General features: G+C 49.0%; 1 protein-coding gene across 1 annotated transcript in view; it reads right to left on the bottom strand.

The window, feature by feature from the left end:
- The window catches only part of ARHGEF39 (Rho guanine nucleotide exchange factor 39), a 95,199-nt gene that overhangs the window by 5,535 nt on the left and 65,295 nt on the right, over positions 1-24,369 (bottom strand). The window contains exons 9-10 of the mRNA XM_029583468.1: positions 14,206-14,435; positions 7,650-7,738 (exon numbers count right to left, since the gene is read on the bottom strand). Of these exons, the coding sequence (XP_029439328.1) occupies positions 7,650-7,738; positions 14,206-14,435 (319 nt within the window). The remainder of the gene's footprint in view (positions 1-7,649; positions 7,739-14,205; positions 14,436-24,369) is intronic.

Below are 24,369 nucleotides of genomic sequence, written 5' to 3'. Positions count from 1 at the left end.
AACAGTTTAAGTTCTGGCACAGAGCGTGCGTTACACCAGCCTTGGCATTTAAGGCAAAACTCACCCTAATACCTGTCCCAAATGCTCACAAGAGATCGGAACCTTTACTCCTTTGTCTTGTCCTCTAATTAAACAACTTTCGGTTACAAAGTCTCTGAATGACAGCTTGGCCATGGAGAGGGTGGTCCTCTTTGGTGTGGACCTCGCTATTAACATGCGAAGAGAGAGTGACAAACGTTTGCCTAGGACAGCCCTGGGAAACGCTCTCTACCCCTGCACTGTCAGGAGGAGACTCCTCCGGCATTTTGGCAGTGGAGAAACGCCTTCCACCTTATGATGTCCATGGAAGCTCTGGGCGCTCAAGCAACCTTCAAATCCAAAAAGAGGTTCCTGCATGCATGGGACAAATATACCCAAAGCCTTACTGGCAGAGGAAGGGGTTTGGTACTGAATAGTTTATCAGCAGCTTCCTGGGGATGATGTTATCCTTAACCCGTACGTTATGGGATGGATACCTACTTGGGATATGGGAGGTTCATATTGATCAGGTTGCCCATGTCTTCTGTAAGTGAGGATGAGTCCACCTCATTCTCATCCGTAATCCTGCTAAACAGCAAACCTCCTTCTCTAACCTCTTTCTTACTGAAAACCGAAGTAATTGTTTAACATTTCTGCTATTTCTTCACACCTTGTGCCACACATTGCTCCTTTCAATCTTGCAATCAGCTCTGCTCTTCTTCTTCCTTTCCCTGATAGATTTGGAAAATCCTTTGTAATCACCTTTTACCTCTTTGCTGATCTTTTCCTCGACTGGAGCTTTGGCCATTCTGATTTCTTTTCTGGTCTCTTTCAGCTTCACCCATTCCCTGTACGTACCTGGATCAGTCCAGACCGTGGGTTATGTCCCCAATCCAGCAGATGGAGTCAGCCCAAAACTTCGAGGGGGCGTCACCATAAGCACTACTACCCCCTCTGCAGGAGTTCTGTATCTTCTGACTCCAGCAGATGCGAGTAGGGGAATCTGGGCTTGCTCCTGATTTCCTGTAACCTATTCTGTTTTTTCCCTTAGTTGGAATTTTTCTTCTCTGTCTCTGTCTTGTCTTGGAGCTGCGGGATACGCAGGATCGCAAGTTGGAAGTATTCCTCAAGCGGGTCTTCGAGGTCTCCGCAGTGGGACTGCGGGCAGCGATGTGTAGCTCTCTTGCCCAGCGAGCCAGCCTTCTCTGGGTACAGCTACTGCTCACTTCCCAGGTGCTGCCTCCCGGGGAGGCCGCCCAGGCGGATCGGCTCGAAGCCGCAGTGGCATACGGGGCCGATGCCTCCTACGATCTATTCAGAATCCTTGCACGCTCCATGGCCTCGGTAGTGGCGGCGCGCCGACTCCTCTGGCTCCGCAACTGGGCAGCGGACACGTCCTCCAAGTCGAGCCTGGGTTCCCTGCCCTTCAGGGGTAAGTTCCTGTTCGGAGAGGAGCTGGACCAGATCATCAAGTCGCTGGGGGAAAACGCGGTCCATCGCCTGCCGGAAGACAGATATCGCTCTACCAGGTCGTTCCCGTCCTCCCGGACCAGAGCGAGGGCGCAAAGACGCTACAGGAGTTACAGGCCGGCGGTCTCCCGGCCCCCTCCCTCCAGGGCTCAGCCATGGTCCCGTTCCTTTCGCGGGCGCCGCCCAGCGCGGGCCGCGCCCACGGCGGGACAGCCCTTGCCCAAATCCTCTCAATGATGTTCAGCTCGCCCACTCCGCCGTTCCCAAGATCGGGGGACGGCTGGCATTCTTTTACGAGGAATGGGCACGGATCACCTCGGATCAGTGGGTTCTGGACACCATAGGACACGGCTACGCGTTGGAATTTGCCCGCCCTCCGAAGGGACGGTTCATCTTTTCTCCCTGCGGGTCGGCCATCAAGCGACGGGCGGTGCAGCTGACCCTGGACAGATTGTGGGAGATAGGTGCCATTACGCCCGTACCCTCCGGAGAGGTGGGCTCGGGCCATTATTCCATCTACTTCGTCGTACCGAAGAAAGACGGTTCCTTCCGCCCCATCCTGGACCTGAAGGAAGTCAACAGATCCCTTCGGGTGGCCCGGTTCCGCATGGAAACGCTACGTTCGGTGATCGCGGCGGTTCATCGAGGGGAGTTTCTGGCCTCCTTGGACCTGATGGAGGCCTACCTTCACATTCCCATTCGCCAGGAGCATCATTGCCTACTACGGTTCAAGATCCTGGATCAGCATTTCCAGTTTGTGGCTCTTCCGTTCGGATTGGCAACGGCCCCGCGCACCTTTACCAAGATCATGATAGTGGTGGCGGCTGCCCTCCGGAAGGAGGGGATTCTAGTTCATCCTTATCTGGACGATTGGCTCATCCGAGCGAAGTCCTTTCGACATGGACAGGCGGCGGTGGCCAGGGTGATAGAGTTTCTGCAGTCCCTAGGATGGGTGGTGAACTTCTCCAAGAGTTCCCTCGTGCCCTCGCAGCGCTTGGATTTCTTGGGGGCGACCTTCGACACCCGACTGGGAGCGGTTTTTCCTACGGCAGGACAAGGTGCACGCCCTACGGGAACATATACAGCGATTCTCTGCATTACCAGCTCCCACCTCCTGGGACTATCTTCAGCTCCTGGGGGTGATGGGCTCCACCATCGACATGGTTCCTTGGGCTTTTGCGCACCTCCGTCCTCTACAAAGAGCTCTCCTGTCCCGTTGGAAACCGCTCTCGCAGGACTACCAGGTGATTCTTCCGCTGCCCCAGTTCGCCAGGAACAGCCTGAACTGGTGGATGGTACCGGGGAATCTGGCTCGCGGCGTGTCCCTCGACCTCCCAAATTGGGTGGTGGTGACCACCGACGCCAGTCTCGTCAGCTGGGGAGCCGTCTGCGACCGAAGCGCCACGCAGGGGACGTGGTCCGCGGAGGAATCGAAGTGGTCCATCAATCGCCTGGAGACCAGAGCGGTCAGATTGGCGCTCCTCCATTTCCTGCCACTCCTTCGGAATCAGGAAGTCAGAATCTTATCGGACAACGCGACCACGGTGGCTTACATCAACCGTCAGGGCGGCACTCGCAGTCCGCAGGTCGCGCTAGAGGCAGCGATGCTGATGCAGTGGGCGGAACGGAATCTGCGCCGCCTCGCGGCCTCACACATCGCGGGCGTGGACAACGTCCAGGCCGACTTCCTCAGTCGCCAGCTCCTGGACCCCGGAGAGTGGTCGCTCTCCGACACGGCCATGCAACTACTCGTCCGGCGGTGGGGCTCCCCCCACCTGGATCTCATGGCGTCCGCACAGAACACCAAGGCGCCTCGCTTCTTCAGGCGCCGGAGAGAAAGGGGAGCGGAGGGCGTAGATGCTCTCGCGCTCCCGTGGCCGGCCGATCTGCTCCTATATGCGTTCCCACCGTGGCCGCTGGTGGGAAGAGTACTCCGACGAATAGAAGTTCATCAGGGGATGGTGATCTTCGTCGCACCAGAGTGGCCAAGACGACCTTGGTTTGCGGATCTCCTCCACCTGGTAATCGATGGACCCATCCGGCTGGGACATCTTCCCCGCCTCCTACACCAGGGACCGGTATTTTTCGACCAGGCAGAACTCTTCTGTCTTGCGGCCTGGCTTTTGAGAGGCGCCGCCTCCGCCGACGAGGGTACCCAGAGGCGGTAGTGTCAACTCTGCTGCGGTCTCGGAAGACTTCGACGTCGGTGGCCTACGTGCAGGTCTGGAAGGTGTTCGAACTGTGGTGTACCGACCGGAACACAAGACCCACGGAGGCGTCTGTCCCGCAGATCCTCCAGTTCCTACAGGCGGGAGTGGAAAAGGGGCTCGCTTACAACTCCCTTAGGGTTCAAGTGGCCGCCCTTGGCTCCCTCCTGCGGGGAGGGGGATCTTTGTTACACCATCCGGACATCTTCCGTTTTCTCAAGGGCGTCAAGCACTTGCGGCCTCCATTGCGGGATCCTTGTCCCTCTTGGAGCCTCAATTTGGTCCTACGTTCCATGTCCGGACCTCCGTTCGAACCACTGAGGAGTGCGACGATCAAGGACCTCACTCTCAAGACGGTGTTCCTGGTGGCCATATGTTCCGCTCGGCGTATTTCGGAACTGCAGGCTCTGTCCTGTCGAGAGCCTTATCTACGGTTCACAGATTCGGGCGTTTCACTTCGGACTGTGCCCTCCTTCCTCCCGAAGGTGGTGTCCGCCTTCCATGTGAATCAGACGGTGGAATTGCCCTCCTTCTCCTCGTCTGAGCCACGGACTCTTCGTCTCCTCGACGTCAAGCGCACTCTGCGGATCTACCTGGAGGCCACGAATGACTTTCGGACTTCTGACCATCTCTTCGTCCTTTGGTCTGGTCCCCGGAAGGGATCCCAGGCCTCGAAGACTACGATTGCCCGATGGCTGAAGGCCGGCATTGCCGCCTCCTACATCGGGACGGGGCGGACTCCTCCACCCGGTATTGTGGCGCATTCTACACGCTCTCAGGCGGCCTCCTGGGCGGAGAGCCGATCGGTGTCTTCGCAGGAAATCTGTAGAGCGGCCACCTGGAAATCGTTACACACGTTCTCGAGACACTACAGACTACACCTCGCCTCGTCTGTCCATGGACACTTTGGCGAACAGGTTCTACGAGCAGGCCTCGCAGAATCCCACCCGGGTTAGGGAAGCTTGGGTACATCCCACGGTCTGGACTGATCCAGGTACGTACAGGGAAAAGAAAATTATTACTTACCTGCTAATTTTCGTTCCTGTAGTACCATGGATCAGTCCAGACGCCCACCGCTTTTGGGTTCTACTCCTGCTCGGCTGTCTTGGGGTCTGACTTGACTCAGCTGTTATACAGTAGTGTCTTCTTGTCTTCTCTTACTATCTTCTCTCACGTGTTCCCCGTTTCACTATTTGTGATTGTTCTTTCCTTGGGGATCGACACGAGTTGTGACCTCCCATCCGTTGGTGGGATGGTACAGTTTCTCTGTTTTAAATTCAGCGGCTCATTATTGCCGTCTTGTTTTAACTTGATCCAATTCAGGGGGTTTCTGATTACTCGGGCTTTGATATTCTCGATACTGAACTCCTGCAGAGGGGGTAGTAGTGCTTATGGTGACGCCCCCTCGAAGTTTTGGGCTGACTCCATCTGCTGGATTGGGGACATAACCCACGGTCTGGACTGATCCATGGTACTACAGGAATGAAAATTAGCAGGTAAGTAATAATTTTCTTATACGTTTCGCAGTCTTCCTTTGTACATTTTAAATAATGATCTTTGGAGTTTATTTTCTCAAGCACCACCTTGGAGAAACATTTTGGTTTCCTTTTTCTTTATATTTTCTTTACTTTTTTGACATGCAAGTTTGTGGCCTTTCTTATAGCTCCTTTTACACTTTGCCCACTGTTGTTCCACTTCACCCATCTCCTCCCAGCCTTCCAGCCCCTCCCTCCAGGGTCACTGCCATTTTGCCAAAGTCTGCATAATGTCCGTGTGACGTCCCTCCCTCTTGGTCATTATATTAGAACCATACTGTCTGATGACCACTGGTACCAAGTGTGACTTCCCTCCCTCTTGGTCGTTATATTAGAACCATACTGTCTGATGACCACTGGTTCCCAGTGTGACGTCCCTCCCTCTTGGTCGTTATATTAGAACCATGCTGTCTGATGACCACTGGTACCCAGTGTGACGTCCCTCCCTCTTGGTCGTTATATTAGAACCATACTGTCTGATGACCACTGGTACCCAGTGTGACTTCCCTCCCTCTTGGTCGTTATATTAGAACCATACTGTCTGATGATTACTGGTACCCAGTGTGACTTCCCTCCCTCTTGGTCGTTATATTAGAACCATACTGTCTGATGATTACTGGTACCCAGTGTGACGTCCCTCCCTCTTGGTCGTTATATTAGAACCATACTGTCTGATGACCACTGGTACCCAGTGTGACGTCCCTCCCTCTTGGTCGATATATTTAAACCATACTCTCTGATGACCACTGGTACCCAGTGTGACGTCCCTCCCTCTTGGTCGTTATATTTAAACCATACTATCTGATGACCACTGGTACCCAGTGTGACGTCCCTCCCTCTTGGTCGTTATATTAGAACCATACTGTCTGATGACCACTGGTACCCAGTGTGGCGTCCCTCCCTCTTGGTCGTTATATTAGAACCATACTGTCTGATGACCACTGGTACCAAGTGTGACTTCCCTCCCTCTTGGTCGTTATATTTAAACCATACTCTCTGATGACCACTGGTACCCAGTGTGACGTCCCTCCCTCTTGGTCGTTATATTTAAACCATACTCTCTGATGACCACTGGTACCCAGTGTGACGTCCCTCCCTCTTGGACGTTATATTAGAACCATACTGTCTGATGACCACTGGTACCCAGTGTGACGTCCCTCCCTCTTGGTCGTTATATTTAAACCATACTCTCTGATGACCACTGGTACCCAGTGTGACGTCCCTCCCTCTTGGACGTTATATTTAAACCATACTCTCTGATGACCACTGGTACCCAGTGTGATGTCCCTCCCTCTTGGTCGTTATATTAGAACCATACTGTCTGATGACCACTGGTACCCAGTGTGACGTCCCTCCCTCTTGGTCGTTATATTAGAACCATACTGTCTGATGACCACTGGTACCAAGTGTGACTTCCCTCCCTCTTGGTCGTTATATTAGAACCATACTGTCTGATGACCACTGGTACCCAGTGTGACGTCCCTCCCTCTTGGTCGTTATATTAGAACCATACTGTCTGATGATTACTGGTACCCAGTGTGACGTCCCTCCCTCTTGGTCGTTATATTAGAACCATACTGTCTGATGACCACTGGTACCCAGTGTGACGTCCCTCCCTCTTGGTCGTTATATTAGAACCATGCCATCTGATGATCACTGGTACCCAGGTGGGCACCTGGCCGGACATCTGAGAGGCTCTCTCGATTTCTGAGGACCAGGTCCAATATTGCTCCTCCCCTCACTGGCTCCATCACCATTTCTAATCTCCTCTGGCAGATTACTCCATACCGTAGCATCTTCTCTCCCTGCTTTCTGCAAGGCGTGCTTGTCACTTCTAATAGGATAAGGCCAATCGATCTCAGGGTCCGCTGAGGTTTGTAGATCTCACGGGGAGAGCTGACACATCATAGTGTGTGCCTCTACTTACTGAGCTATGGATTAGGGTCACTATTTTAAATCTTCCTCCTTTCCCTGATCTATCTGGGGACTTTTCTTTAAAGGTAGAAGATCGGTGCTGGCAGGGGAGATGCAGGGATACAATAACTGCTCAACGGTTATGTTTTTTTTTTTTTTAGTCATTCAGCTAACTTTACGACAGCAATCTTTCTAAACAGAGTTAGGCAAGTAGCTTTATTTGGCTGCTCCCACAGCAGGACAAGAAATCCTGCCAGGTTGGAGTAAAGTACACACTGAGGTTTCACAGAAAGACAACCTGGTTTATTTCCTTACAATCTAATGACAGAGCCCTCAGCTTAGCCTGGTAACTAACGTACGTCGTGCAACACAGATGAAATGCAACAGCTATAACCAGAGCCCGGTGTTTGGTTTCTTCTCTTGCTGAGTTTTTTCACCCTTGATTTATAATGTTAGTGCCTTTCTATTTCCATTGATTATTATTCCAAGATGGACAAATTCTCACCCAACGGAAGTGGACAGACAGCGGAACCAATCATTTATATCTTCCTGATCTGTCGACATGAGCAGCAGCGACTCTCGCTGGAAGGACAACTAGAAAAGATTACAAGAGAGAGGCATCAGGACTTGAAACTGGAGATTGTGCAAGACTAAGGCAAGAACCATCACACAGCAGTGGAAGTGAGGTCACTCCATAACATTTTATTTACATAAATGCTTCCATCCCGCTCCATCAACACTTGAGTGGTTAACAAAGAAACATTCATGATAAACCGCTCTTAAAAAAACCCAACTTAAATCCTAATGATCCTACCAATTTCCGTCCTATATCCAATCTCCCTTTCATAGCTAAGGTAATGGAAAAATTAGTTAACTCCAGACTCTCCGACTACCTCGAAGAACATAAAATTCTGTTCCCATCTCAATATGGCTTCAGAAAAGCTTTAAGCACCGAATCACTACTAATTTCACTGACCGACTACCTCATCATGGGCCTGGACAAAGGTCACACTTATCTACTGATCCTCCTGGACCTCTCAGCCGCCTTTGACATGGTTAACCACTCCACCCTACTAATCCAATTAGCAAACATCGGAATAACAGGAACAGCACTATCATGGTTCAAATCGTTCTTAGGGAACAGAAAATACAAAGTCAAAATTCACAACAAAGAATCTCAACACTACTCTTCATCTACGGGAGTTCCACAGGGCTCCTCCCTTTCACCAACGCTCTTCAATATCTACCTGCTCCCTCTTTGCCAACTGCTAACCAACTTAAACCTTAAACACTTTCTGTATGCAGATGACGTCCAGATAGTCATCCCCGTCAAGGAATCATACACCAAAACTCTAGAATTCTGGGAAACCTGTCTTCAAAAAATTGATGGACTCCTCTCAAACCTTAATCTAATACTAAACTCTTCAAAAAGCGAACTCCTCCTAATTTCATCTGAAAACAGTAACATCGACACAAACCCTCCACCCAATTTACAAACTCCACAAGTAAGAAACTTGGGAGCTATCATGGATAACAGGTTAAACCTAAAAGCATTCATAAATCAAACTACTAAGGACTGCTTCTATAAAATCCAAGTCTTAAAAAGAATAAGACCACTCTTCCATTTTCATGACTACAGAACTATTCTACAATCAATAATTTTTTCGAAACTAGATTACTGCAACTCTTTGCTATTAGGTCTTCCATCATCTCACACCAAACCCCTTCAGATGGTCCAAAACACGGCTGCTAGAATATTAACTAACACACGGAGAAGAGACCACATATCACCAATCCTCAAAGATCTGCACTGGCTGCCAATTCATTACAGAATCATATATAAGTCCATAACCATTATTTACAAAGCTATACATCAACACTCTCAGCTCACCCTTCAAATTCCTCTCAAAAAATTCACGTACAAAAGACCAATCAGAGAGTCCTATAGAGAAACCCTACAAGTACCACCCTCCAAATCCATGAGGCACATAACCGCCAGAGACAGGGCTTTCTCCACTGCAGGACCAACATTGTGGAACTCCATCCCACCAGATTTGCGACAGGAACCCTGCCTTCCTACATTTAGGAAAAGACTTAAAACGTGGCTATTCACGAAAGCCTTTCCTGAACTAAACTAAACCTATTCCATTATTACCTATTCGCTCAGACTTTGCCTTAATCATAGTAATTAATATCCCTACCTCATAAGGGCAATTCTTCAACGCTATAAGCACATTGACTGGCATATATGTTATATATATTTAAACCCCTGCTTCTTTTCTCTGATCCAAGTTATATTACTCCCTTGTTTTATTGTAACTGCATTCCTTAGCCTTCTCTTGTTTAACGTTTTTTACTACTATTACTATTATTTTATTATTATTATTACTTAGATCAATGTTATTTATTGCCTTTTGTTCCCTATCTACTTGTTAATTGTAAACCGACATGATGCGATTTTTATCGCGAATGCCGGTATAGAAAAACTTAAATAAATAAAATAAATAAACATAAAATAAATATTGATTGCATGCAGTTCACAGCACTGTAGAATGAAGACAAGTATTCAGGTACCGAAAGTCTAAGCGGGTACCTGAGACAATGAGAGAGGAAGTGACTTGCCCAGGGTAAGGAGGAGGGTTACTGGTACAAGTGGGATCTGATCCTTGACTTTCCTGCATCTCAGGCCATTGCTCTTACCATAACGCTTCCTCCTGCAGAGGCACAGAGCCTGCAACATATCATAAAACCTCTCAACCTCACCTTGATTCAAGCATATCTCGTGTGCAGCTCTGGTCAATACATCCAAAAAAGAAGAAGAAAACCTAGAAAGTGTGCACAGAAGGCCAAAAAAAATTATAAAACTGACGGAACGGCTAAAGAGCCTGGAGAAGTACATATGATAGAGGTTTACAAAATCATAAGTGCGGTAGAAGGAAGCAAGAAACATTTGTTTACTGGAATAGTAAGGGATTCCTTTAGTGTTTCAGCCTTGAATTAATACAAAAAGCAGGCTGGGAATAGTAAGAGACTCCTTTAGTGAAACATAGAAACATAGAACTGATGGCAGAAGAAGACCAAACGGCCCATCCAGTCTGCCCAGAAAGCTTTCACACTTATTTTTCTCATACTTATCTGTTACTCTGACCGCTGAGGTCAGGGCCCTTATTGGTAACTTTTTGGTTCTAATTTCCTTCCACCCCTGCCATTGATGAAGAGAGCAGTGCTGGAGCTGCATAAAAGTGAAGTATCAAGCCTAATTGGTTAGGGGTAGTAACCGCCACAATAAGCAAGCTACTCCCATGCTTATTTGTTTACCCAGCCTGTGCAATTTAGTCCTTGTTGGTTGTCAAAATATAAATCCTCTTTTCTTCATTCATCCCCTGCTGTTGAAGCAGTGAGCTGCGCTGTATATGTATTCAAAGTGAAGTATCAGGCTTAATTGGTTTGGGGTAGTAACCGCCACAACAAGCAAGCTACTCCAACGCTTATTTGTGAATGCGAATCCTTTTTTCCACATTTCCTCTTGCCGTTGAAGCTTGGAGCAATGTTGGAGTTGCATTAACAGTGTGTATGTTTATTGAATAAGGGGATTAATCACCAGGTAGTAGCTGTCATTCCCGCAAGCCACCCCCCCATGCCTCTTCTCTTCATTCACGTCCTCTAGCCTTTAGGGATCCACAGTGTTTATCCCACACCCCTTTGAAATCCTTCACAGCTTTGGTCTTCACCACTTCCTCTGGAAGGGCGTTCCAGGCATCCACCACCCTCTCCGTGAAGAAATACTTCCTGACATTGGTTCTGAGTCTTCCTCCCTGGAGCTTCAAATCGAGACCCCTGGTTCTGCTGATTTTTTTCCAACGGAAAAGGTTTGTTGTTGACCATGGATCATTAACACTTTTCAAGTATCTGAAAGTCTGTATCCTATCACCCCTGCTCCTCCTTTCCTCCAGGGTGTACATATTTAGATTCTTCAATCTCTCCTCATAAGTCATTCGATGAAGACCCTCCACCTTTTTGGCCGCCCTTCTCTGGACCGCCTCCATCTTGTCTCTGTCTCTTTCGAGATACGGTCTCCAGAACTGAGCACAGTACTCCAGGTGAGGCCTCACCAAGGACCTGTACAAGGGGATTATCACTTCCCTTTTCTTACTCGATATTCCTCTCTCTATGCAGCCCAGCATTCTTCTGGCTTTAGCTATCGCTTTGTCACATTGTTTCCTCGACTTCAGATCGTTAGACGCCATCACCCCAAGGTCCCTCTCCTGCACCGTGCACATCAGCCCTTCACCTCCCATCGAATACATTTCTTTCGGATGTCAACTCCCCATATGCATGACTCTGCACTTCTTGGCATTGAATCTCAGCTGCCATATCTTCGACCACTCTTCCAGCTTCCTTAAATCAAGTCTCATTCTCTCCATTCCTTCCGGCGTGTCCACTCTGTTTCAGCCTTGAATTAATACAAAAAGCAGGCTGGGAATAGTAAGGGACTCCTTTAGTGTGATTGTACCTTGAACAATGGCTCCCAACATCTGTAGATGGTTGAGGGTCTATTGCACCACCCGTCTTTTCCACAGAAGCACAAGGGGAGACCATGAACAGGTCCCTTAGCGGAAGAGCAAATTCTAAAGTGTAACTTTACTTTATCACGCTTAAAACCCACTGGTCCGTAGTGATTTTGTCCCACTCCTTGTAAAACCGAGTCAATCTACCTCCTATAACTGGGACTGGCCTTGCTTCATTGTGAGGATTTGGCTCCAGGGCCATCCCTGTTCAGCTTTCAACCTCGAAAGGACTGGTTCCTCCTGAAGATCTCCCCTGCCAAAACCACCTATTCCGCCAAAACTGAGAACATCCAGAGGAGGAACTCCTTGCTCCTTGAGCCCTGATCTCAGGTAATGTGTGAACCTTATTCTCTCCCAGATGCTTTATCAGCTCCTCCAGATCCTTTTTAAAGAGTAATTTTCTCTTAAAGGGCAATGCTTCTAATTGAGACTTGGAGGAAACATCCACTGACCTGTTCCTCAACCAAAGAAGTCTCCTAGCCGAAAATACTTGCATCATTGTCCTGGAGGACATCTTAATGAGGTCATACAGCGCATCAGCACCATAGATGACCACAGCTTCCAGCCGTTCCACCTGCTTCACCTCCTGGGAGGACATAGGCTTGTAGGCCTGCAACTGTTGCATATCACAGCTCTTATGCCGAGCATAGACACTTCCAAAATCTTTTTCAGATGCACCTCGAGCTTTCTATCCTGTAGATCTTTTAGATCTGTTGCACTGGCTACCGGGATAGTCGTCTTAGTCACAGCTAACACTGAAGCATCCACCTTCAGGACTTGCAAGAGTTCCAGCATCACCTCGGGCAAAGGATATAACTTATCCATAGCCCTTCCAACCTTCAAGCCAGTCTCCGGAGTCTCCCAATCCCTGACTACCAGTGTTTTAATGTACTTATGAAAAGGAAACACTTTCGCTGGACCCTGTAAGCCATCCATGACCAGATCCATATCCTCCTGATCAGACTCTTCCTGTGGAACCTTTATTCCTAAGTCCACTAGAACAAAGGGGATCAGGGGTCCCAACTCTTCCCTGAGGAACAGATACACCACCTTAAGATCATCCCCTTTCACAGGTGGCCCTTCCCCTGTCCCTCCTCCGTATCCGCCCCCCCCCCCCCAAGGGAAGGATGCACATCAGGAAGACCCAATCCTGCTGGGGCCCCAACCTCAAAACCATCCGAAAGATCGTCCATCGCAAAACCCCACAAGGCCACCCAAAGGGCTCACCGAACCCAGAGATCCTAGATGTCTTCTTGGGCTGTGGACAAGACAAAACCTCAGGCTTGGACCCCTGCCACCCCGCAGCTTTCCAGGTCAAATAAGCCTTGTGCAATAAAAGTACAAAATGTGCTGAAAAAGGAAAGAATCATCTGAACCCTCCCCCCAGGAGGTCATCTTCCACCCTGGAATGACCCCCTTGGGCCTCCACGGGGCTCGGATCGCTGGAGACAGTGGTGGAGGAAAATCCCCCTCCCTCTCCGCAGCTCCTGTGAAGGAAGCCAAGATGGCCGCCATTCCCGCTCTGACAGGGAACAGGTCCAACGCTTCCCGTGGCATGGCCAGGGCCCTACCAGACCCACGCTGCCGGTCGATCCTGAACTTCCCTCTCCCTCAGAGAGGCAGCGAGAGCAGAGGCTGTTCCGAGAGAGCCACGCGCGCGACTCTCCAGATGCTGCGCATTTGCTGCCACGTAGTATGCCACTGGTCATAGGCCCACAGGAGACCATTGCCTGAGGAAATAAAATTACCAGAACCTGCGAAAGCTGAGCCCCGACCAGCATCAGCCCCACACTGCCACCAAGCCACAGGAAGACAGCAAAAAAAACAAAAAACCCTCCCTTCATCTTTTCCTCTTTTTTCCTTTTTTTCAATTTTAATCAAACAGAAAATAGAAAAAGAAATTCCTCCCTGCACTGAAATATTGGCAGCAGGCTCTGCTGTCCCTTCTGGAGGAGAGGGAACTGGCTCCACCATATTTCAGCCTCCAGCAACAAAGGATCGAACAAACAAAGGGCCCCCAACCCCCTGCTCATCTACCTCAAGACCAGGAGGGATGGCCCCCACCAGGCCCTACCAACTCCTGGGAGGAATCGCCAACTTCTCCTGTCCTGGCTTGCTGGAGACAGAGAAATACTGAGGGACTGCAGGTGGCACCCTGGGTTATGTACAGTGTCAGTGAGACTCTCTCTGTCTCCATCTGCTGGCAGGGAGGTAAAACCTAGGAGTCTGGACTGATCTGGGTACGGACAGGGAACTTTGGATTAACCTGGTAATGCAAGCCTTTTATTCTTACAGCAGGCGTAAGACCAGAGGCATATAGTATTGAGAAGCAGGAGAGAATGTAGGGCAGGGAGAAGAGAAGAACAAATAAAGACCATAACATCCAATACCTGACAAGACAGAACCCAGCACTAATGAGAATGTTCATCCCATTTCCAAAAGTGATTGATTTAATTTGATAAGAACATTTCCACCCACCCGAGATCAACTTACACTGATGAGACCACCCCGGCTCTTGGTGTGACCAAACACCTTCTCCACGGAGCACTCCTCCAAGGGGTAAATGGCCTGGCAGGCAAACTTGTCTGAATTCAGCAGGTGCAGGGGGTGGCAGGGCTTAGCCATCATCAGAATATCCGAGAACAGGAAGAACATCTTTAACTTCACCTCATCCCCCTTCTGTGGTACAACCGTAAGCCACCCTTCACGAATATACACTCGTCCTGAGAAGTTCACAAACAGCGTAAATCACCAATTCTGAATATAGTCACACCTCCAAAATATACACCCATCCCAAAGATAAAACCACAGCCACGAGTCTCCCCTCCAAACTATACACCCAACCCAAAGATAAAACCACAGCCACGAGTCTCCCCTCCAAACTACACACCCATCCCAAAGATAAAACCACAGTCACGAGTCTCCCCTCCAAAGATAAAACCACAACCACGAGTCTCCCCTCCAAAGATAAAACCACAGCCACGAGTCTCCCCTCCAAAGATAAAACCACAGCCACGAGTCTCCCCTCCAAACTATACACCCATCCCAAAGATAAAACCAGAGCCACGAGACTCCCCTCCAAACTATACACCCATCCCAAAGATAAAACCACAGTCACGAGTCTCCCCTCCAAAATATACACCCATCCCAAAGATAAAACCATAGCCACGAGTCTCCTCTCCAAAATATAGCGCAGTTGCTTACCTGTAACAGATGTTTTCCTAGGACAGCAGGATATTGGTCCTCACATGTGGGTGACAACATCCAATGAAGCCCAGGACGGAAAACCTTTGTCAAAGTTTCCAGTAGAAGAGGACCGGAAGGGCTCATCTGCATACTGCTCCCAGCATCCCCCGGGAGAATAGTCCAGGGGTCACCGCAAGCAATCCAGGGATTGAATTCCACAGCCCCAGCTTCCAGAGGCCCCGCACCCTTTGCAATAGAAGAGGTCCGGAAGCGTAAGCCTAAACGTGCGCGAATCTCAAACCCTTCAATTTACTGAATGAAGAGCAATTTAATGGTGGTTAAAGAGGATTGGTAAGTATAGCTATGGGAAAATCTGTGGAGTTATAGTTTGGAGAAAGGTGAAATAGTGGGATATATTCTTTAGAGTTTGTGTGTGTCTGAGGTAATAAGCAAGCCAGACATAGTTAATTCTAGTTTCTGTCTTTCCCACCCACTCAACCCTTGATTTTTAGGCAAGAGACATTTTAATTAAAAATCAATCAGGGTCTTATCTAAATCATACTATTGTACCAGCCCTTATTGAAAGTTTAATCATCCACTTGTAGGACAATAGCTGATGAATTTACTAATTAATCTGTAAATTTAAAGTACTCTAATTCCAGCTCCCTTAGTATCCTAAACTTAACTAGGAACTCAATAAAACTAAGATGAAGGCAGCAGTCCAGCAGCAAGAGGAGGGCTTTCCAGTCTTTGCATTGAGTGTCACTTGTATGATTTTTTTTTACCCACCAATGAGAGATTGTGTGTGTGCACTCAGTGCAAAGAGCTCCTGGCTTTCAGGGAACGAGTCCTATATCTGGAGGCTAGAGCAGTAGACGTGGAGGAGATGAGGGAGACAGAGGTACATCGATGAGACCTTCAGGGACATAGTATCCAAGTTCCAAATCCAGTCTGGCAGCCCAAGTGCTGCCTTGGATCAGAAAGGTCTTCCAGTAGAACATCACCCTGGTGTAGCAGGAAGTGATCCTCTAGCAAGGACCTGCTCTCCAGGTGATTGTATTGTCCTCTCACACTGAGAACAAGTCTCCTAGGGCTATTGGTTGATTCAATTATTAGAAATGTAGATAGGGTGGCTGGTGGATGTGAGGATCGCCTGGTAACATGCCTGCCTGTGTGTAGGTGGCAGACCTCACACGTCACCTAGATAGGATTATAGACAGTGCTGGGCAGGAGCCAGCTGTCATGGTACATGTGGGCACCAACGACATAGGAAAATGTGGGAGGGAGATTCTGGAACCCAAATAGGAAAATTAGTTCTTACCTGTTAATTTTCGTTCCTGTAGTACAACAGATCAATCCAGACCTTGGGTTGAGTCTCCTTTCCAGCAGGTGGAGACAGATGAAAACTGAAAAGGGTATCCATATGAGGACAGAGCCTATCCTATAACCCTTCAGGTGTTTGACTCCCTTCAAGAAACAAACCACGTCCGGATGGCCCGCTAAGGGATGACCCTCGACTCGTCCAAGGAGAGAGCCGAGAGCGGAAACTTGCACACACAGGGAACTGAAGGAGGGGCCCTTGGAGAGACCCTTCTGAAGAAAGGAAAGGACCAACGAGACTGGGACGGAGCGCAGAGACACCTGACTCCTCACAAACAGTCTCAAAGACCTTCCAAACGCGCACGTAGGCTAGAGAAGTAGACTGCTTCGGGGCTCGAAGCAAGGTGGAGATAACCTCTTCCTTTTAGCACTTACGCATCAGGCGTCGCCGTTCAAAAGCCAAGCCGCTAGAAAAAAGCGATCGGCCTGGTCGAAAAATACGGGCCCCTGCCGAAGAAGCCGAGGAAGGTAGCCGAGCTGAAGAGGTCCGTCCATTGCCAGGTTGACGAGATCCGAACCATGGCCTGCGAGGCCATTCGGGTGCTACCAGAACCACTGGCCCTCGGTGGATTTCTATTCTCCTGAGAACTTTTCCCACCAGAGGCCATGGAGGGAACACGTACAGAAGGACGTCCGCGGGCCAAGGGAGAGCCAGAGCATCCACGCCCTCCGAGCCGTGCTCCCTCCAGCGGCTGAAGAACTGATTGGCCTTGGCATTGCGCAAGGTCACCATTAGGTCCAGGTGGGGGGGACCCCACCTGCCGACAATCAGATCCATGACTGCATCCGAGAGTTCCCACTCTCCCGGATCGAGCGATTGGTGACTGAGAAAATCGGCCTGAACGTTCTCCTTGCCCGCGATGTGGGAGGCTGCCAGGCAATCCAGGTGTTCTGACCAGTCGAAGAGACGGCTGGCTTCTAGGGCCACCAGGCGACTATGGGTGCCCCGCTGACGATTGATGTAAGACATGGTGGTGCAGTTGTCGGACAGCACTCTCACCGCTTTGCCGCGTATGAGGGGCAGAAACTCCTGCAGAGCCAGACGCACTGCCCGGGCCTCAACCGATTGATGTGCCAGTGAGTCTGAATTGGTGACCAGATCCCCTGTGTGGACTGGGACAGGCAGACCGCACCCCAGCCCGAGAGACTGGCATACGTGGTTACTATCGTCCACTGTGGAGCTTGAAGGGGCATTCCCCGGAGGAGATGGGGATGCAAAAGCCACCACTGCAAGGCGGCAACGGTAGAGGCCGAAAGAGGGAGGACTATGTGAAACTGTTCCGACACCGGCTGCCAACGGGATAGCAAAGCTTTCTGTAACGGTTGCATATGAGCAAAGGCCCAGGGGACTAGGTCAATGGTGGAAGCCATGGACCCTAAGACCTGCAAGTAGTCCCAGGCCGTTGGAAGAGGCAGCGAGAGCAGATTCCGAATCTGGTCGATCAACTTGAAGACCTTGCCCACTCGAGTGTCGAAGTGGGCTCCCAGGAACTCTAACTCCTGGAAGGGCTGAAGGTTGCTCTTGGAAAAATTCACTATCCACCCGAGAGCCGCGAGGAGAGCTAATACCCAATCCACCGCCTGTTTGCAAAGAGCCTCTGACTTGGCCCATACAAGCCAGTCGTCCAGATAGGGGTGAACTAGCATGCCTTCCCGGCGAAGGGCCGCCGCCACCACCACCATGACCTTGGTGAAGGTGCGAAGCGCTGTCGAGAGGCCAAAAGGCAGCACCCAAAACTGGAAATCCCGGTTAAGGATGTGGAAGCAAAGGTACTTCTGGCAATTGCGGTGAATCGGAATATGGAAGTACGCCTCTGTCAAATCGAGCGAGGCAAGGAACTCTCCGGGGCAAACCGCAGCGATGACCGCTCGCAAGGTTTCCATGCGCAAATGTGGAATCTTGAGGGCCCGGTTGACCCGTTTTAGGTCTAAGATCGGCCGAAGAGCCCCGTCCTTCTTGGGAACCACGAAGTAAATAGAATACTGGCCTGCGCCAAGCTCCTTTACCGGCACCGGGACAACTGTGCCCAGACTCAGTAGTCTGGCGAGGGTTTGCTCTACCGCTTTCCGCTTGAGACGCCCGCATGGGGAGAATACAAAGAGATCCGGTAGGTCGCAAACAAACTCGAAGGCATAACTGTCTCAGACAATGTCGAGGACCCACTGGTCCAACGTGATTTTGACCCATTCCTCGAAGAAAAGGGAGAGGCAGCAGCCCAGAAAAGGGACAGAGGAATGGGTCGACTGAATTTCATTGTGTGGCAGGCTTAGGGGTGGAGCGCAAGGACTGGCCCTCGCGAGAGGATCGACTCCCACGAAAGGGCTGCGACCAAGACTGAGACAGAGAAGAATAACCCCTAGAGGAGCCCCCTCGACCACGGGGTGTATACCTCCTCTGTCCCGGAAGCGAGGACGGGAGGGCGTAAAAGATCGAGATTGTTTCGGATGGTCCTCCGGTAGCTTATGAAACTTGTTTTCCCCCAAGGAATCAATAAGCTTCTCAAGGTCCTCTCTAAAAAGCAACTTACCTTTGAAGCTTTCTGTAACGGTTGCATATGAGCAAAGGCCCAGGGGACTAGGTCGATGGTGGAAGCCATGGACCCCAAGACCTGTAAGTAGTCCCAGGCCTAGCCGTGCCTTGGAGGATGGGTCGGCCGACCAATTGCGCAACCAGAGGAGTCGTCTAGCGGACACCACCGAGGCCATCGCCTTCGCCTGGACGCGGAGGAGGTCAGAGTGCGCATTAGCCCCATATGCAATGACGGCTTCTAGACGTTCAGCCTTCTCCGCCTCTGCAGACGGGAGGTCCTGGGTGCCGAGTAATTGTTGTACCCACCTGAGACCTGCCCGCTGCATGAGACTGCTGCAGATAGTTGCAAGGATCCCCAGAGCCAGGACTTCAAAAATACATTTCATATGTGCCTCGAGCTTACGGTCCTGTCCGTCCTTTAAAGCCGTCGACACCTCCACAGGGATAGTGGTGTGTTTGGTGACCGTAGAGACCGAGGAGTCCACAGTGGGAATTTTCAACATATCTAAACATTCTTCCGGGAGGGGGGTAGAGCTTATCCATAGCCCACCCCACCCAGAGTCCCCCATTCATGCAAGAGCAGCAACTTGTGCATAGGATGAAATGGAAAAGCGCTTGCCGGAGCCCTAAGTCCCGCCAGGACCGGGTCCATATTTTTGGGCAAGGAGGCCGTAAGGGTATCCGCGGGGGGTCCCTCCAGCCCCAATTCCTGGATGACAAAGGGGATGAGGGGTTCCAACTCCTCCCTTTGAAACGGGGCGGGAGGGTGCTCGCTGGATCAGACGTGAGATCAGGATCCGGAAGAACTGGAGCCACCAGGGGGTCAGGGAGGGGGGCCATCCACACCCGAAGTGACCCCGAAGGCTTTGCAGCCGGGCAAGAGTTAACGGCGTGTGGCGCGGAATTTTCGCCGGGGGGAGGGGGGCCATGGGGGGGACCCCTCCTCCTCCTGCCAGCTAGCCAAATAAGATTTATGCAGCAGGCGACAAAATCAGAAGAAAAACGGGCCCTGGCTTTCCCGGGGAGGGGGGCGAGGGGGGGTCAGGGACCACATCCTTGGGGGCCTTGGGGCTCAAATCGGGGGGAGACTCGTGAAAATCCAGCTCCCCAGCCCCAGGAAGCTCCGAAACGGGAGCTGCAGAAAAACCCAAGATGGCCGCCGCTCCCGGGCTTTGCCGACCCGGGAACGGCCTGGCCATACGCTGGGGATTCAATTCCCGGACTAAATTTGCCTGCCCTGCCAAGGAGGGGCCTTCCTCACCCGGCAGGCAGGCGCGGCGAGGGCTGCCCACGAGCGAGGCAATGAAGAGGAGCCGCCACTGAAGGAAAAAAAGTAAAAAATAGCTTTTACTGGCAGCCCTGCCAGCAGGAGTGAAGCAGGGGAGAGAAGCCTGCTGACTCCTGCCTGTCTGGCTGCCGGTTCAAATCCCAGGTAAGTAAAATTTAAAAACTAAAAAATGTGCCAATAAATTATTATTATTATATTGCTGTTATTCTTTTTTTCTAACTCAGACTGAGCACAGCAATGGAGCTCTAAGCTCCCTAGGCAGCCAAGGGGAGATGAAAACTGGACCACCAGCTTCGGTCCCCACACCTGGAAACACTCACGGACTCAGGCACGGTCTCAAGCACAATGGGCGAAGCCCCCCTGAGTCCGGCAAGAGCTGGGAGACGGGAAGAAAACTCACTCTTATTTTACAGAGAGAAACCAATCAAGATCTTAAGGAAGAAGTACTTGCTTGATCCAAAGAAAGGAAGAAAAGAAGGCGGAGTAGCCTAAATCAGGTGAGCTGATCCACCTGCTGGAGACAGACAAATACTGAGGGGCTGCAGGGTGGGCTCTGTCCTCATACAGGACACCCTTTCAGTTTTACTCTGTCTCCACCTGCTGGACAGGAGGCTCAAGCCACGCTCTGGACTGATCCAGGTATGTTCAGGGAATTATGCTCTTAGGTAGGAAGCTTAAATCCAGAACCTCCAGGGTAGCATTCTCTGAAATGCTCCCTGTTCCACGCGCAGGTCACCAGAGGCAGGCAGAGCTCCGGAGTCTCAATGCGTGGATGAGACGATGGTGCAAGGAAGAGGGATTCAGTTTTGTTAGGAACTGGGGAACCTTTTGGGGAAGGGGGAGTCTCTTCCGAAGGGATGGGCTCCACCTTAACCAGGGTGGAACCAGACTGCTGGCACTTGTCTTAGAAAATAGCCACTGCTTTACTAGGAACAGTAACACGGGAAAACGCGGGGACTTGTGGCTACACATGGAGCTCCTTGGACGTGTCAGCAAACACCACGAACCACGCGGAGACAAGCCAAACAGGGGCGAGACAAAAAAACCTCTGGGAGCAGTCCAAAGAGAAAGAAACAACGGAGCAGAGAGCTGCGTCCCTGCACCAGGGAGAGGCAGAAGCAAGGCAGGGAGAAGGGAATACAAATTTAACTAATACTGTTCCTTTTTTCTCTATTATTTCTTCAGTAGAAGACTCAAGGACTTGTGAGATATCCAAAGGAGGTATTTGCTCCTGTGATATTTATTTTATTTAAGTTCTTTTAATATACAGATGCTCAAGACTAGGTCTTATCGTACCGGTTTACAATAAACAAGGGGGGGAAACCAGTTAACACAGAAAGCGAAAGTTACATTAAAACAGGGAAGTAGAACCAGGCTGTTGAAGACAAGGGATAGATTAACAATTTCTATTCTAAATGTATAGAAGAGCAGGTAAGCAAAGAGCGGTTGCTTATCGGGTAAACTTAAATACAAATTTACATAATGGCGTTCAATTGAAAAGTTAATATACGCGAGCGGTTCTAGAATAGGAGATCCTTAGAGAGGTTGAAAGAGGACGCAACCAAGGGGTGGTGGTCCTTGCGGCTACCATGGGTTTCTTCAGCATTAAACTTGGGCGAAGAGACATGTTTTCAATTTTTTTCTGAATGTGAGATGACAATGTTCCTGGCGTAGGTCTGGTGGGAGAGAGTTCCAGTGAAGTGGACCAGTGGTTGATAGCGCTCGTTTTTCGATGGAGTTGTGTATAGTGGAATTGCTAGGGGGAACCTGGAAGGAGCCTTTGTATGCCGATTTGGTTGGCCTTGATGAGGAGTGTAAATTGAGGGGTATGGTAAGTTGCAGAGAGGATTGCTGATATATGGATTTGTGAATGATGGTCAGAGTCTTGAAGAGTATTCTGAAGTGTATGGGTAGCCAATGTAGTATTTTTAGTATCGGTGTGATGTGGTCCATCCGGCGAGTGTTTGTAAGGATCCTGGCTGCAGCGTTTTGCAGCATCTGAAGAGGTTTGGAGAAGAGCCTGGCCATAATCAATTTTTGAGAATAGTATGGCTTGAAGGACAGATCTGTAGTCATGGAAGTGGAGGAGAGGTCTTAATTGTTTTAGGACCTGAAGTTTATAAAAGCCCTCTTTCGTGGTGTTAATGAATTTTTTAAGGTTCATTCTGGAGTCTAGGGTGGCTCCAAGGTCTCTCACTTGATTTACTGATGGTGTATTTGTGGTGCTGGCAAGTGGGTTATTATCATTGGGGGAGATGACCAGAAGTTCGGTTTTGGATGTATTGAGAACCAGGCTGAGGCTCGTGAGAAGGAGGTTGATAGCGTGGAGGCAGCTGTTCCAATAGTTTAAAGTGTCGGAGATGGGATCCTTGATGGGGATTATGATCTGCACGTCGTCTGCATAAATAAAGTAGGTGAGGTTGAGGTTATTGAGTAGATGGAATAAGGGGAGAAGATATATGTTGAATAGGGTCGGGGAAAGCGAGGAACCCTGGGGTACCTCCTTGCTTGGATGCTATGGGGGAAGATTCTTTGTTGATTATTTTTACTTTGAAATACCTGTCGCTTAGAAAAGATTTTAACCAGAGGAGTGCAGAGCCTGAGAAGCCTATTTCCATCAAGCGCTTGATGAGGATTGAGTGGTTAACTGTGTCAAACGCAGCGGAGATGTCTAGAAGAGCTAGCAGGTATGATTGACCTTTGTCGAGGCCCATCAGGATGTTGTCCGTTAATGAGAGAAGGAGAGATTCTGTGTTTCTGTGTTTCCTGAATCCGAATTGTGATGGGTGTAGTATGTCGTGTGAGTCCAGGTAGTCTGTGAGACGAGAGTTGACCAGTTTTTCCATTATCTTGGCTATAAAAAGGTAAGTTGGCGATTGGGTGGAAGTTTATGGGGTTGGATGGGTCCAAGTTAGTTTTTTTAGTAGGGGTTTCAGGGAGGCTGTTTTTAAAGCCTCCCTGAAACCCCTACTAAAAAAGTTGTTTTTATATAATATCTTAGAAATAGGAGGAGAAGCCTCCTTTGGAATCTTTAATACCTCATAAGTATTTTTTAAACTTATCTTGTAATAGGGTAAATCTGGTTAGAGCAAAATTGATAATCCTTAAATTTAAATATCTTGCTTTGTTCTTTAACCTTTCTAGATTTCTGATTTGTATTTTTCCCCTTTGAATTAAATATATTTTATATAATAATTCATTTATTAAAAATGTACGTACATATAGATTATTTTTTATTCATGTTGGGTAGGCAATTCATCAATGCTTAACACATTTCATTGTTATACGTATAAATGTACTAATGGGAGGTTACATTTGCTGACTCTATCAATTTCTAATATATTTTTTATATAATGCTTAAGGTCTTTCATCAGGCTAACTTCCAAGGCTTATGATTGCAACAAGTAGACCACGTTGCATATAGCTAAGGCCATCATAGGTAACCTTGTCTGGTTATTCTCTACAACACATTATACTATTTGCGTGTCACAGTCTTTTCCGTATCACTTGTAAAAAATGATTTTAAATGTTTTTATCTTTCTCAACTTTATAAATATATGGTTATTTAATTCCTTTTCATATTATTCACATTATTTAATGTGATTTAATTATTGGTGTTTGTATGGTGTATGTGTTTATATATGTTTATGTTTACAATAGCCCCTGAAGCAGCTCAGAATAGAGCGAAACTCGGCCTCAGTCTGGCTTTTTATGACGGTTTGTGCTAAAGAAAGAATCCGTGGTGTTTACCGATCCTCGTCTTTTGGTGGGTAAACACGGGGAAATTGAGGTCAGCAACCCCTGCTCATCCAGCCCTGCTACTTAGGAGGGATGCTCCCAGCAGGACCTGCCAACCTCCGAGGAGGCACAACATACATAAGAAGAGGAATACAATAAATTGCATCAATATTTTATTTGCATTTTATAAGCCTGTCTAACATTAAAAAACTATCTAACACATTCATACTATACTCATGCACTCACATTTAAAAACAAACATCTTCAAAAAACATGAAAATCAGAAATATTATCAAATAATTCAATTATAATATAAAGTGCAAATGCTCACATCATATTTTAAACATTATACAATAAATCAACCAATGGAGTCAGTCCTCAAAATGTCCCTCCGAGGAGGGACATCTTTTTCCTTCTTTTTTTTTTTTTTTAAAAAGAGCTTCAGAACTGCAGGTTTTGCACCTCCATCTGCTGGATACAGAGAAATATTGAGAGGTTGCAGGTGGTACACCAGGTTATATGCCGGTGGTGCAAA

This window comes from Rhinatrema bivittatum, chromosome 1, assembly GCF_901001135.1.
Source record: "Rhinatrema bivittatum chromosome 1, aRhiBiv1.1, whole genome shotgun sequence".
Taxonomy (NCBI): Eukaryota; Metazoa; Chordata; class Amphibia; order Gymnophiona; family Rhinatrematidae; genus Rhinatrema; species Rhinatrema bivittatum.
This window is presented reverse-complemented; position numbering and strand designations above follow the sequence as displayed.